The 15508-nt window shown below is 35.1% G+C and overlaps 6 protein-coding genes across 6 annotated transcripts; 3 read left to right on the forward strand and 3 right to left on the reverse strand.

The window, feature by feature from the left end:
* Positions 1-108: 108 nt before the first annotated feature.
* Positions 109-5578, forward strand: LOC116338465 (cytoplasmic FMR1-interacting protein). Its single transcript, XM_031763740.1, has 10 exons — positions 109-299; positions 803-1015; positions 1134-1313; positions 1380-3437; positions 3526-3725; positions 3825-4119; positions 4208-4448; positions 4542-4875; positions 4961-5108; positions 5177-5578. Exons 2-10 carry the CDS (start codon positions 809-811, stop codon positions 5375-5377), a joined length of 3864 nt encoding a protein of 1287 aa, XP_031619600.1. The 5' UTR covers positions 109-299; positions 803-808; the 3' UTR covers positions 5378-5578.
* A 295-nt stretch (positions 5579-5873) lies between these two features.
* LOC116338467 (protein MEMO1) lies at positions 5874-7937 on the reverse strand. Its single transcript, XM_031763743.1, has 7 exons — positions 7753-7937; positions 7382-7463; positions 7239-7307; positions 6936-7160; positions 6623-6842; positions 6433-6537; positions 5874-6362 (listed from the first exon to the last, which is right to left on the reverse strand). The coding sequence occupies exons 1-7, from the start codon at positions 7799-7801 to the stop codon at positions 6231-6233; spliced, it is 882 nt and encodes a 293-aa protein (XP_031619603.1). The 5' UTR covers positions 7802-7937; the 3' UTR covers positions 5874-6230.
* A 323-nt stretch (positions 7938-8260) lies between these two features.
* Positions 8261-9980, forward strand: LOC116338843 (40S ribosomal protein S2). The gene is made up of 4 exons (XM_031764356.1): positions 8261-8314; positions 8758-8830; positions 8911-9360; positions 9575-9980. Exons 2-4 carry the CDS (start codon positions 8762-8764, stop codon positions 9887-9889), a joined length of 834 nt encoding a protein of 277 aa, XP_031620216.1. The 5' UTR covers positions 8261-8314; positions 8758-8761; the 3' UTR covers positions 9890-9980.
* Positions 9981-10082: 102 nt separating this feature from the next.
* LOC116338847 lies at positions 10083-11004 on the reverse strand. The gene is made up of 3 exons (XM_031764361.1): positions 10732-11004; positions 10519-10659; positions 10083-10434 (listed from the first exon to the last, which is right to left on the reverse strand). The coding sequence occupies exons 1-3, from the start codon at positions 10881-10883 to the stop codon at positions 10104-10106; spliced, it is 624 nt and encodes a 207-aa protein (XP_031620221.1). The 5' UTR covers positions 10884-11004; the 3' UTR covers positions 10083-10103.
* A 37-nt stretch (positions 11005-11041) lies between these two features.
* On the forward strand, positions 11042-13392 carry LOC116338846 (ubiquitin carboxyl-terminal hydrolase). Its single transcript, XM_031764360.1, has 6 exons — positions 11042-11239; positions 11330-11344; positions 11426-11566; positions 11648-11790; positions 12174-12450; positions 12527-13392. Exons 1-6 carry the CDS (start codon positions 11219-11221, stop codon positions 12614-12616), a joined length of 687 nt encoding a protein of 228 aa, XP_031620220.1. The 5' UTR covers positions 11042-11218; the 3' UTR covers positions 12617-13392.
* A 16-nt stretch (positions 13393-13408) lies between these two features.
* Positions 13409-15397, reverse strand: LOC116338844 (tetraspanin-5). The gene is made up of 6 exons (XM_031764357.1): positions 15232-15397; positions 14736-14930; positions 14551-14631; positions 14208-14486; positions 14030-14146; positions 13409-13967 (listed from the first exon to the last, which is right to left on the reverse strand). Exons 1-6 carry the CDS (start codon positions 15316-15318, stop codon positions 13899-13901), a joined length of 828 nt encoding a protein of 275 aa, XP_031620217.1. The 5' UTR covers positions 15319-15397; the 3' UTR covers positions 13409-13898.
* Between the last annotated feature and the right edge of the window lie 111 nt (positions 15398-15508).

Consider the following 15508-nt stretch of genomic DNA (forward strand, 5'->3'; position numbering starts at 1 on the left):
GCATCGATCGCGATACACATACATATTCAGTGCACAAATCCATCAAATAGCCATGAAGTTGGTTAGAAGCTAAGAAAAAAAAATGTCTCATCTCTGTTCGGTGCTGTTGTTGTTGTACGTGAGCAAATCGTTCTGTCTTTAGACATTGCTTAGTTGTGTCAACAATAAATTAGTATTTTATATCATTCATGGGTGTGTAATCAATTCTCCGCATAAATATTTTTTGTGCAATCGCATTAGTTAGAAATTGTGAAGAAAATCCATAAAAATTCGCTCATTTAGTGAGCATTACGCCGGAAGTAAGTGTTATTGTTTTATTTGTGTGTCAAAGAGAAGAGAAATTTATTTCGTTTTTATTAAAATCGAGCGACATTTTTGTTGTACATGTAAATTGCACCCGCACTCTACAATACACACAACCAACAAAAAAAATGGTTAGCTTCAATTGAAGCCAATTGGCAGTGAATTGTTTATCTCTGTTTCATATCGCATTCACCGATATAGATGTATTTAATGTATTTTTCTTGAATTATATTTTGAATTTGATGAGATTAAAATAGTGATGCATAAAATGAAATCAGTTTTGTTCACACTCTAGTAGTTTTTTTTGGTGCCGTGTGCATTTGGTTTGAAAGAATAATAAATTCAATAAATCGTCACGCCTAATGCGTGTGCATTCTGTTTACATCTCAGAAGTGATACAATTTACGTGATATGTGAAACTCTTCATTTTTAATAATTGTTGTCGTTGCAATTTTACTAAATTGTGGAGTGTGTTTGTGTTTATTTTGTGTTTCATTAGTCGAAAATGACAGAGAAAATCACACTATCGGATGCACTATCAAATGTCGAGGTATTGGACGAGCTACCATTACCCGATGAACAACCATGCATCGAAGCACAACCATGTTCAGCGGTTTATCGTGCCAATTTTGATACAAACTTTGAAGATAGAAATGGTTTTGTCACCGGCATTGCTAAATACATCGAAGAAGCCACAACACATGCTCAATTGGTATGTAAAAACAATCAAAATTCTTGAGTCATCCAATGACATCAGTGTTCAATTAAAACAAAACGGCATTTTGTTTATAAAACAAATAACGGCACATTTTCCCATTTTATTTTACTAGAATGAGTTACTTGATGAAGGCCAAAAACATGCCGTTATGCTGTACACTTGGAGATGTTGCTCGCGTGCAATTCCACAACCAAAATCGAACGAACAACCGAATCGAGTTGAAATCTATGAAAAGACCGTCGAAGTTCTTGCACCAGAAGTCAATAAATTGCTAAATTTCATGTATTTTCAGGTTTGGATATTTCGAATGTATGCTATCTACTATAATGACAACATTTTATTTATTTTTGTTTTATAGCGTAAAGCGATTGAAGCATTTTCTGGTGAAGTAAAACGTTTATGTCATACAGAAAAACGAAAAGATTTTGTATCAGAGGCTTATCTGTTGACATTGGGAAAATTCATCAATATGTTTGCCGTATTGGATGAATTAAAGAATATGAAGTCAAGCGTTAAGAATGATTACAGTACGTATCGTCGTGCTGCTCAATTTTTGAAAGTGATGTCCGACACTCATACACTCCAAGAATCGCAAAATTTGTCTATGTTTTTGGCCACACAGAATAAGATTCGTGACACAGTTAAAGATACACTTGAAAAAATTCCGGGCTACGAAGACTTATTGTCGGATGTTGTCAACATTTGTGTGCATATGTTTGAAACAAAAATGTACATTACACCCGAAGAGAAGCATATGCTAGTTAAAGTGATGGGATTTGGTTTGTTTTTGATGGACAGCGATTTGTGTAACATCAATAAATTGGATCAAAAGAAAAAACTACGATTGGATCGTATTGATCGCATTTTCAAGAATTTGGAAGTGGTTCCATTGTTTGGTGACATGCAAATTGCACCATTCAATTATATAAAACGCAGTAAACACTTTGATCCGAGTAAATGGCCACTATCGAGTTCAACAGCAATTAGTCCACAGGCTGATCTAATGGTGCATTTGCCACAAATTCGAGACGATCATGTCAAATACATTTCGGAATTGGCACGTTACACAAATGAAGTGACGACCACGGTAAAAGACAATCCAACCGATGCTGAAAATCGAATAACGGCCGATTTGGCATTGCGCGGTTTACAATTATTGTCCGAATGGAGCAGCGTGGTCACTGAATTATATTCATGGAAATTATTGCATCCAACCGATCATCATCAAAACAAAGACTGTCCCGTTGAAGCCGAAGAGTACGAACGAGCCACACGATACAATTACACGGAAGAAGAAAAGTTTGCATTGATTGAAGTGATCGCAATGATCAAAGGATTACAAGTATTGATGGCACGCATTGAAACCGTTTTATGCGAAGCAATTCGACGCAGCATTTATGCGGAACTTCAAGATTTTGTGCAGCTTGTATTGCGCGAACCATTTCGAAAGGCAATCAAAAATAAGAAAGATTTGATTCGAAGTATTTTGATGTCGGTGCGAGAATCGTGCGCGGATTGGTCAAAAGGATTCGAACCATCCGATGATCCGATTTTAAAAGGAAAAAAAGATCCAGACGGTGGCTTCAAAATAAATGTGCCACGCCTAAATGTTGGCCCATCATCGACGCAATTGTATATGGTACGAACCATGCTTGAATCATTGATTGCCGACAAATCGGGCGGTAAACGAACACTGCGCAAAGACATTGACGGTGCATGTTTATTGCAAATTGATAATTTCCATAAATTATCATTCTATTGGAATTATTTGCTCAATTTCAGTGAAACATTGCAAAAATGTTGTGATTTATCACAGCTTTGGTATCGTGAATTCTATCTTGAAATGACCATGGGCCGCAAAGTGAACAAATGCACGGTTCGTCATCAGCACAATGAAGAATGCAGTGATTTGATTACGATGGAGAAACGTATTCAATTTCCAATTGAAATGTCAATGCCGTGGATTCTAACCGATCACATTTTACGAACGAAAGAACCATCAATGATGGAATTTGTTTTGTATCCACTTGATTTATACAACGATTCAGCACATTATGCACTTACAGTATTTCGCAAACAATTTTTATACGACGAAGTTGAGGCTGAAGTTAATTTATGTTTCGATCAATTTGTATTTAAATTGAGCGAGCAAATTTTTACGCACTATAAACAATTGGCCGGCAGCATTTTCTTGGACAAACGTTTTCGCGTTGAATGTGAGGTGCTCGGTTTCAATTTTCAATCGTATCCGCGAAACAATCGCTACGAAACATTACTCAAACAACGACACGTTCAGTTGCTCGGACGCTCGATCGATTTGAACAAATTAATTACACAACGAATAAATGCCGATATGCAAAAGAGCTTGGAACTTGCCATCAGCCGCTTTGAATCGTCAGACATTTCCGGTGTTGTGGTAAGTTATTTGCCGTTAAGGCGGTTCATAATAAAACACTTTTCTGTTTTTAATTCTTTTCTCCTTCACTCCCTGTTTTTCCATATAGGAACTCGAAGGCCTAATTCAAGTTAATCGCATATGCCACAAATTGCTCAGCAAATGGCTTGCACTCGATGATTTCGAAAGTATGTTGAAAGAATCGAATCATAACGTTCTTGCACCATATGGTCGAATTACACTGCATGTATTCGTTGAACTTAACTATGACTTCCTTTCCAACTATTGCTACAATGCAGCAACAAATAGGTACTGCTTGCGTTTTACCTATTTATACACCATGATATCGATTTATGGTTTTCTGTGTTCTAATTTTTACCAAATCTATATTTGTTACTCTTTATTCAGATTTGTTCGAAGCAAAGTGCAAATATCGTTTGCACAGGCAATGCAGCGTGACAAACCATTACAAATGGCACATCATTATCTATGGGGCTCAAAACAATTAAATGCCGCTTACTCCGCACAGTATGGCCAATACACTGGTTTCGTTGGTTCGCCACATTTTCACGCCATGTGCCGATTGCTTGGCTATCAAGGCATTGCTGTTGTTATCGAAATCATATTAAAAGACATTGTTAAGCCGCTCATTCAAGGGAACTTGCTACAATTCACAAAAACTTTGATGTCAGCTATGCCAAAGGTAGGAATTTTCTGATGTGAAACCACATTGTGTCTACCAGGAAAATTATAATTATTATTGGAATCTAATCGAACATAATTTGTTTCAGTCGTGCAAATTACCGCGATGCGATTATGGATCACCGGGAGTATTGAGCTACTATCAAGCACATTTAGTCGATATTGTGCAATATCCAGATGCAAGAACTGAACTGTTTCAATTATTCCGTGAATTTGGAAACAGCATTATATTTTGTTTACTAATCGAACAGGCGTTATCACAAGAGGAAGTATGCGATTTATTACATGCTGCTCCATTCCAAAATATTCTGCCAAGACCATTTTGCAAAGGTTTGTTAAACATAAATAAATTTACAATCATTCGCATCAAATGAAACTTAAACAAAAACATTTTCCGTGATTTTTTTTCGATGAAATTTGCAGAGGGTGAAAAACCAGAAGCAAAACAAAAAAGATTAGAGGCAAAGTATGCTGTACTGCAAATTGTTCCAAATGTCGAAAAATTCGGAACGGCGAAACAAGCTCGAATTGCACGCGAAGGTGACTTGTTGACCAGAGAACGGCTCTGTTGTGGATTAAGCATTTTTGAAGTGATTTTGGGCCGAATCAAAGGCTATCTGGATGATCCAGTTTGGATGGGACCGCTGCCAATCAACGGTGTCATGCATATCGACGAATGTTCCGAATTCCATCGTTTGTGGTCAGCACTGCAATTTGTTTATTGCATTCCAGTTGGAGCCGGTGAATACACAGTCGAGTATGTAACCGATTTCATTTCGTTGTTCTACTGATTTGATTATTCATTTAAATAATAATATAAACTTAAAATTGAAATATTACAGAGAACTTTTTGGCGAGGGATTGCATTGGGCGGGCTGTGCTATGATTGTATTGTTGGGACAGCAGCGTAAGTTTGAGGCATTGGATTTCTGTTATCATATTTTGAGAGTTCAGCGAGTCGATGGAAAAGATGACACAGTCAAAGGCATTGTAAGTTTGAAAATATTCACCTTCCCATACGTGGCCAAGATTTAAATGTTCTCGTCTCTTATCAATAGAATCTAAAACGTATGGTAGATCGTATACGACGTTTCCAAGTGTTGAATTCACAAATATTTGCCATATTCAATAAATATCTGAAAAGCAACGATAGTGAAGGCTCAAATGTCGAGCACGTTAGATGCTTTCCACCGCCACCACATCCAACGATGATGACCTCGCATTATCATGACCCAAACAAGCTACGGCCACAGAACTAAGCAGATCGGTGAAATATAATACAGCATTATTGGATGAATAGCATTTAAGGAATCACACAAATTACATTTATTATTATTATTTAGACGGCAAATGCATAAGAAAGAAATGTCAATGTTTCAACTTCATACTAATTTAATATAAAGAAATACAATATGTTCGGAAAGTCTTTGCAATAAATGTTCGAAAATTGAAATTGAGAACCTAAAAAATGTAAGAATTTCTCACCAATATTTTCTAATCAAATCTCTCTCAATGAATTGAAATCATGTCAAATTTTACCGATCTTCATCAATGTTAAACAAATCTTGTGTCTACAAATCTAGATTCTGCCCATCTCGCACAAAATTGAAGAGCCAAAAAAAGGTTTCTCGGCCGTAGAAAATTCGAATAAATTATTCGCATCGAAATCTCAGGGGCATTCAGAGAGGAAAATCGCGAGCTTAAAGAGGAAACTCGTCAACTAGAGAGAAGAGCGTAAACTCAAAGACATATTAGTTGAATTGATCGAAATTGTTACTTTATTAAAACCAGTCTGTATGTATTTCGGATGGAACGCAACTGCACAGAGCTGTTAAATATCGAGATATTCTAAAATATCGCGGATCCGAAATACATAGACTGATTAAAACTCTTTTCTTAAATACAATTGAAGAATCGAATTACAAAGAAAACGTTGATCAGCAAAAAGGTTGAATTTTTATTCGCTTTCTTTTCTCTTAAACGGTATTCTCTTTGAAATGTTTTACAATCGAAATTGTAAATGGTATTCTGAGTGCAATAAAATTGAAATTAGTCAGTGGAAAAAAATGAAATTTAATTTGTAATATTCGTCAACTTAGAAAGTCAAAGAGTTCATTCAAAAATTAATGATCCAGATGCATAACTGACGCTAGAGTCAGACATATTGAAGCACTGACTACTTTGAGCATATTTCAGGAACTTGAAATTCATGCGATAGCCACGGGATTGCAGACTATTCACCGCCTGTCATAGTGAAAATGAATTATTTCGTTAAATGTGTAAATAAATAAAAAATCGAAATTGTTTGTATTACTTGTAACATAACGCCAATTGGATGTCGGCCACAGATCGTGTTGCTGTAGCGTTTCAGATATTCATTGAATGCCGATGGATTTAATGTTTCGATGATATCCATGCCCTAAAAGTGTTTAAATAGAAAAATTCTATATTAAGCACAACGAACAGAAAATCCGTTTTGTCGGATTCAAGTTGAATCAACTAACATTTTTATCTAATTTCTCAATTGACTTGTGGATTGGACCACACGAATCATCATAATATGTGTAGCTAAAACGTTTGCCCCAGTGGCAAAAGTCTGACGAGATAACAAATAGATTTTGTGAATCAGCCAAATATGGTGCCAATATTTCGCCGTAAATCGCTTCAACATCGGACGATATTGAACCAACTAAAATCGGAACAATTGTGAATTGATTGCGAAAACTGTGGAACAAAGAAGAAAATGAAAAAAAAAAACAATTGAATGGTAATGAAAGATTGACAATGTGATTTGGGCAGATAAGAGTGAATACTCACGCTTCCATCACTTTGGCAACGTATGGTAAATGCATTTCGATGCTGTGCTCATCTTCGTCGGTATTCATGTCCATCCACGAAAATTTTCCGGTTTTCTCAAGTTCTGCATTGATTTGAGTATCAATTTTGAGATCATACAATGGTGTTTCGTATTTTTCAGCAATTGATAAGGCACATCCACGTAATCGAACATGATGTGATGGACCCAATATAAATACACGTTTCCTGTGCACAATAATAAACATACAAATTGATTGGTGTTTGATGATTAATCAAATGATATAGTTATCTGTTGATACTTACACAACGGCCGGGCTAACTTGGCGATATGCAAAAGCAGCACACGCACCACAATATGAATAGCCAGCATGACTGTAAAATAAAATCGATGCTGCTCAATTTTTTTATTGGATGCAGTTAATTATGACAATTTTTTTTATACATACGGAGCAATAATTGCTCTAGCAGGCCCGTATGTTAGTTCAGCCTTATCCAACCAATTTTCAAGCTGCTGATTCAGTTGATTACCTAGCATCGATAATTTTTTTTTAGAAGGATTAAAATTCAAGCAAATAAATTCAAAAATACATTCTCGTTAAAAATGTGGAAAATCAGACATTTTTTTCTTTTTGAAATTTAATTTTCAAATTATTGGTACTACGTTAATTGCATTCATACAATGCTCAATTTAAATGTTCTACGATCCATTTAAGGCAAATGAGCTAGACTCAAAGACAAAGAAAACTCTCCATGTCATTTGACTATAACAAGTGATTGACTTGATTTATTTTCACTGTGAAAAAAAAAATGTACACACCTGAATTAGAGTACCAGCTGCCTGCATGAGTTGCTCTACGATCCGGCATTATTTCTATGAAATCGTTGAAAATGTCACCGAGAAAAAATATTCGATTCAAAACAATATTCAATTGCAAAGAAGACAGTGTATTTTGGTCACAAAAAGACTACAAATCGCCTTTTCTTTATTTACAATGAAAATACAAACATGTCTGTTGGATTGTAAACGTCAAATTTGTACTAATTTCAACAGTTATTTAGTAAACGCAATTCTTTTTCATATTTTTTTTAATGTTTATATCATTTTTGAAATGAAGGTTTTTCTCGTATGCTGAACATTACAGTATTATGGCAAATATTAAGAAATAATAATGTGTTGCGAATGAAAAATTAAATAATATTATCATACAAAGTTATTTTTTATTTGAATGTGAACGGGGTATGATTTGAATTCAACAAAAACATAAGGTGCATTACACCGCAGCGACATCTACTGTTCTGCCACTTGACTTTTCTGCTGCGAAGCCATCGATTCGTTCATTCGGTTTTTCGATTTCTTCAAGACAACACTGAAAAACAAAGTGAGTTCAATTTATATGTAAAAAATTTAGCTTTTTTTTCTTTCATCACATTTTAGTGTAAATTTAACGAAACACTGGCATTTGCTTGCATAATAAATGTTAAAATTGTTTTATTTTTATAAATACGATAAATATTTGAAATAATAAAATATGACGCCACGTGGTGCACAGCATATTGACCATGGTTTCGCGTTGAATTTACACATCTCATTGTTCTTTGTTGATAATTTGCTTTAAATACAAAGAAAATATGAGGAGCTTTGTTTACAATGATGATAGATTTAATTATTTCTTATGCGGTTTACACCAGAAGAACGAGAAATTGTTCTAGAGATGGCTAAGAATTGTCTGAGCAAACATAACCTCAAAAAAAAAAATCTCATCTTTTATCTCTCAAAGTATTCGTGCATAATTTTAACGTGTTTTAAAATTTTATTTTATAGAAAAATGGCGGACGCAGCTCCAGCCCGTAGTGGTTTCCGTGGTGGATTCGGATCAAGAGGTTCACGCCCACAAGTAAGTTATAAATTGACATCACATTTTAAAGCGAACGAAAAAGATCCGAATTGTAAATTGTGTTTCACTTTTGCTCATAGGGTGGTAGAGGTGGACGTGGTGGACGTGGTCGTGGCGCACGCGGCGGCCGTGGACGTGGAAAGGAAGATCAAAAGGAATGGGTTCCAGTCACAAAATTGGGTCGTTTGGTACGCGAAGGAAAAATCCGTTCATTGGAAGAAATTTACTTGTACTCATTGCCAATCAAGGAGTTCGAAATCATTGACACCTTCTTGGGATCGCAATTGAAAGACGAAGTATTGAAAATTATGCCAGTACAGAAACAAACCCGTGCCGGTCAACGTACTCGTTTCAAGGCTTTCGTCGCCATTGGTGACAGCAACGGTCACATTGGTCTCGGTGTTAAGTGCAGCAAAGAAGTTGCCACTGCCATCCGTGGTGCTATCATCTTGGCTAAATTGTCCGTTGTACCAGTTCGTCGTGGTTACTGGGGTAACAAAATCGGTAAACCACATACCGTACCATGCAAGGTAAGCAAAATGTTATTGTTGTTCGATTTCTATTTCTTTGATTTTCAATGATGAGAATATCTTTTATTCTTATGTGGTTTACACCGGAAGGCTCTAATGACGGCTTTAAGATGTCTGATTTATTTCAATTGTTTTTTTCATTTTTTAATCAATTCAAAAAGATTATAAAATAAAAGATTCTAATTTTTTGTTTGTATCGATATTTTTCAATTAGGTCACCGGCAAGTGCGGTTCAGTCTCAGTGCGTTTGATTCCAGCTCCACGTGGTACCGGCATCGTCTCAGCTCCAATTCCAAAGAAATTGTTGTTGATGGCTGGTATTGAAGATTGCTACACCTCAGCCCGTGGTTCAACTGGTACATTGGGTAACTTCGCTAAAGCAACATATGCTGCTATCGCCAAGACCTATGCCTACTTGACACCAGACTTGTGGAAAGACCTTCCACTTGGTAAATCACCATACCAAGAATACGCCGATTTCTTGGCCATCAACCACAAACCAGGTGTCGGAACACGCACCGAAGCTTAAACGTTTCCGTAACGTTTCCGAAACATGAACCATAAACAATTGAATATTTAATAAAAAAAGCGAAAGCGAATTAAATATTTAAAAAAATACATGTCTTTTATTTTGAAATGTTTTTTCTTCTTCTTCGGGACTCTTTCGCTAAGAAAGAAGGCACTATCTGTTAGTATGTCTTATATGCTATGAGAATCGTTTCTTGTTTGTTTTTTTTTTTTATCTAGATGCTATTCTTTAAACGAAGAATGGCCACTGCACCTAACAGTGAGACACCAGCAATGCTAGCCATTGTATAGATCCAATTGTTCCATCGTTTTGATTCTTCGGGTGTTTCTGTTATACACGAAATAATTTTGAGCGTTTCCTTCAGTGCTTTCGCGTTGAGCGTAGAAATGTATACGTTGTCATCAACCAGTTTATCGTATTCAACTGGGCTTGCTTTCAATGTAATTTGTGTTGCTTCCAATGTCATGTTGATCAGACGCAATTGATTGCGAACATTTTTGTAAACCGTTTCTTGATACTTGCTTGGATTCATTTCTTCAATAAATCTGTAATTTGAATATGTAATGTTTGGGTTAGATTGTTATTTTCATTTGCTCTGATAAATATAGTTGAGAAATAAATGTGTATACTTGTCAAAATGCATATCTTGATTTGAAGTGTTTCGCATACTGGCAACCATTTCACGTCGTATTTCTGCATCTTTTACTCCAAACATTTCCAGATCGGTCTCATTAAGTGCCGACAAATCCTTGAACATTATATCATTTTCCCTGAAATCAAAGACAATAGACATTTCGATTATTTCGCTCCCAACCAGAGAGTCGATTAAAATGTGCACATACTGTATTTGTCGAATCGTGTCATCGGATACATTGAAACCACGAAAAAATTTCATTACGGGATTTTCGAATGATGTATCACAGCCATCGTCACTGTCCGCAGTAATGTGGGTATCGTTAATTCCATTTCGATAATTTTCATCAATCTCAGCCATTTTTGTGCCGGTCGTGTAAATAACAACTTTTATTTTTGGGTCTTGCCGAAGTCTCGAAATTGAGGTTAGAATCTTATCGATTGTATTTCGGTCGTATCAAAAGTTGATTGTATTCAATTTCAACCGTGTTTCATATGTACCATCAAATGTCATAAATAGTATGTGATTTCACTATATTTCCAAACGAAACGCCGAAAAATAGCTTATTAAGGTGATAAAAATCATAGCCGGCTATTTATTATAATCTATACATATATTCTGCGCATCGAACAGACAACTCGTCTTTTTTTACCAAGATAAAATTGAAGTAGAAAGAAACTTTTCACAAAGACAAGATGACTACTTGGATTGCATTGGTATGATTACATTTTTTTCTAAAAATTAATTGGATTTTAATCGGATGTTTTTTTTTCTTTTCATCTACTTTACTATCTTTCACGTATTAGGAATCGAATCCAGAGGTAATTTAATTGAATAATTTCGTGTTATTTTTCAGTCATTGAATGACTCATCTATGTCAACATTAATGTGATTAAATGTAGGTACTCACCAAGTACATTCATAAATTGGGTGTATCCCCATTATGGAGTCTTACTGATGTATTTGGCTTGGAACCAGATCAATTGGAATGGCTTCCAGGACCAGTTCAAGCACTTATTCTTCTCTTTCCATGCTCGAATAGTGTAAGTTAAATGTTATTTTTCAATTTTTTTTGTGACATTCGTGAATATTTTAATGCATTACTTCTCTAAATGATTAAATAGTTTGAAAAATATTCGAAAGAACAAGACGAAGAATTGAAGGCAAATCCACCAAAAGTCCCAGAAGATCTCTTCTTTTTGAAGCAATATATTCACAATGCATGCGGCGCTATTGCATTGGTGCACAGCGTTGCTAATAATCCAGCGTGAGTACTAGTTTTTGAGTTGGAATTAAATATCAGAGTATTGCTCAGCGCTGCTGCCATCCACAGCATATTAAAATATCTTGCTGAGAATGCGTCGTCCGTTGCATGCGAATGTGCGTGGCAGTTTATACATCACAGCGAACAAGAACGCATGCATTGTCCTCTTCACGCTTATATGACTCAAAGCATTCAAACGATTGTATAGAGAACAATGCATGTATTGTTGTTCGCGGTGATGTAAAAACTGCTACGTACATTTGTATGCGACGGACGACGCATTCTCAGCAAGATATTTTAATATGCTGTGGATGACAAAGACATATTATTGATTAAAAACAAGCTGATGTGCTTAAAGATCTCTTTTTAAAATGCCAAAAATTCAGAATTGAAATTGAGGATGGAAGTATTCTGAAGAAATATTTGGATGAAGCACGTGATTTGACGCCAGAAAAACGTGGAAAATTGCTCGAGAATGATAAATCGTTTACTGATGCTCATCAAGAGGTTGCTGTCGAAGGTCAAACTGATGCCAACTCTGGTGAACCGGTCAATCATCACTTTGTCGCTTTCATCAATTTTAATGGTCAACTATATGAAATGGATGGACGTAAAACGTCTCCAATACCGCACGGTAAAACTTCCGAAGAGTCATTTTTAAAGGTGAGCAGTTTTTTGTTACGCATTTCATATGCTTGAATTTAAAAAAAAAATCAACTAAATACCGTTTACATTTTAGGATGCGGCTAAATTATGTAAACAGGCTATTGAACGCGACCCAGAAGATGTTTCATTCAGCGTTATTGCTTTGGCACCGACACAAGATTAGAACGGCCATTTAAACTATGACAGCCTTACTCAACTCTCTTTTTTGTCGCAATTTTTGTTAAGCCAAGCATTTAAAATGCTTCGATGTAATACATAATATGACTTTCTTTTAAATTTACTTGCAAAAAAAAAACGAAACTCACATTTTTATATGCATTTACATGGCTTGATAATTCAATTATGAAAAGCAAACAAGCTTCAGCCGTTAGGCAACCAAAATTTTCATATGAAACGGTGCGGCGAAAAAATGGCTCTTATTTTTCTGCCACATACAGTCTTTTTTTCACATAGTTTATTTATTGTATTACATTATAGATTACAACAAATAAACTATCCATAAAAAACGTTCGGGAAAATAAGAGCTATTTTTTCGCTGCTACGATTCATGTATGTGATCGCGTGCAAGAGCATACATAGTCTACAGACTTCTTAAATTATAAGTTGAATATTCAATAAGCAAAAAAAAAACATTCACCTGTGAAAATTTATAAATTCGAGACGATACATTTTATTGTCCAAATATGAGTTTAATAATCTCTCTTATAAAATTTTTTCTCTTAAATTGAACCGAATGGAAATAGTTTGGCACACATTTTGTGATGTTGAAATTCTAAATTTGTTCATATGTTTTGATTATATATATCATTTTCCTATATTTAGAGCTATATTTGAGCTTATAAAAAAATAATAGTGGAAAATACGATATTCAATTCGATCATTTATACTGATGATTCCTGCTTGTTTGAATAAAATCGACTAATTTGAGTATTCAATCTAGATTCATTTTTTTTCTCGAGGTATTCGCTGTGCTCAATTCATTATAATAATCTTGGTCAATTCACATAAAAGTAATTTTTTTTGAACAAAAACAATTTAAATCACGACAATTGGGCAGTGTTTCAATTATACTTATCAATTTTTGCTCCCGTTTTCAGATTCACTTACTCCTAAACTATATGATTTATTTCGGATCGAAAAGTAAATCGCTTAAATCAATTTTAATACTTTTTTCAATGATGATTTAAATTGCTTAAAACAAATGAGTTTAACTACTGACTAAATATTTGTGCTTTCACATTTTTCATCGTATATAATGTCTGAGTAAATACTATTTATTATGGAATTGTCACGGTTATTTCGTATATGGTTTTCGACCGTCAATTTGGTCGTGTAAAATTCCGGAAGACAGTCAAACACAACACCGATTTAATCGGTATACATTTTAAATGAGTCTCTTAGTGTTGATTTATATTCTAAAATGTTTGCAGTTAATGTGACGTGATTTATCTCCATTTTGACTTTTGAGCAAAAATATCAGCACGTAAATTCTGTGCAAAACAAATGCCCAATATCTGAAACAATTGACAACATTAGTATTTTTATAATCAGAATAATGTTCATCACACACACAAACCTGCATAAATGCGGAAAATATAACGGTCGATGATATTATTATGAGATTTCGTTCGACCCATTCTTCACCAGCTTGTACGCAACCTTTTTCGTTAATAGTTCGCGATATGTCATTGCTCTGTGGACGAAAAAACAAAACAATAGTATTCGAAACTTAAAAAAAAGCAACACTCTCTTACATTTGTTTCCCTGCGTACATCATAGCCGCATTGTTTGTTTCGTATAATCTCATTTGGTTGTCGTTTGCAGCACGAGAATGGAACGCCACAAGCTTCTCTACTGCCAACGGCCAAGGACGAACAATTGAAGTAGTTGTTGTTGTCCCAGTCATTTGGACCATCAATACCACAACATTGTAGCCAGTCTTCTTGAATCCAGTCGATAAGATTTTGTTGATCAGGGTCCTCACGGTAGTGAGTAATAAATGCACGTAAACCATCGGTCGCTTGTTCTTTTATCTGCGCGAACGATGTGCAAACCAATGAGAAATCAAACATGATGGTAAAAAAATGATTGTCTTACCCATCCTTTGTCACGAAGAACAAACACTACCATGCCTGCGCAGATTTCCAATAGTAATATGATTATCAAAAAAGTTGAGTACTACAATGATATATGGAAGAAGTGAAAGTTGAATTCGTTCAATTTTACATTTGTAGGTGTTATAATGATCGAAGAATCATTGAAAATAATGGCCATATATTTACCATGGATAAAAGACAAGTATTTTCACGAAGTGCACCAACACAGCCTGTGAATCCGATTATAAATGTCACAGTACCGCAACAGATTAGGATGAATGCCGGATCGAGGGCAATATTGTTGCCATTTGTTAAATTTCGAAACATATCTTTTTCATTCCATGCCCAAACGCCTACGACCAATATGCATAATCCCGCTAACTAAACAGTTTCCAATTCATAGCGGCAACACGAAACGTTTACAAACCATATACGCACATAAGTTTAACAAAAGAAAAAAAAACCAGTGACAAAGAAAAAAAAGGTAGAATACAATGACGCAAAAATCAATGATCACTATGCGCTTATTGTGTATGAGTTTTGATTTCCTGTGCTTACAAAAACGATTCGGTTATACACTCACACCTAAACAATCTTATTTGATACGCAAGTAACTTTCATTTTTTTTTTGTTCATAATTCTATTTCACAAATCTCATTTCATGGATACATTGTTAACTTACCCAAAATAAAACGTTAACACTAAATATAAAATATTTTAAACAACAACTTATTTCACTAGTCCTGCGGCGATATTTTCGCACAGGCATTTTGGTGCAGTTTCGACGTGCAATTTTTGGTGTCAATGAACAGATACCAAGACACAATGATCAACAATTGAACTGAACGTCAAACTAATTCTCGCCATCGACTCGCTTATATTTTTTTTTGTTTTCGTTGTGTTTTCTGTGTATTTTACTCTTGATCTTCACCCAAGGTGCTGTGAATGCGTGCATGTAT

The sequence above is a fragment of the Contarinia nasturtii genome, unplaced genomic scaffold, assembly GCF_009176525.2.
Source record: "Contarinia nasturtii isolate CC-2019 unplaced genomic scaffold, AAFC_CNas_1.1 Cnas_scaffold_414, whole genome shotgun sequence".
Lineage (NCBI taxonomy): Eukaryota > Metazoa > Arthropoda > Insecta > Diptera > Cecidomyiidae > Contarinia > Contarinia nasturtii.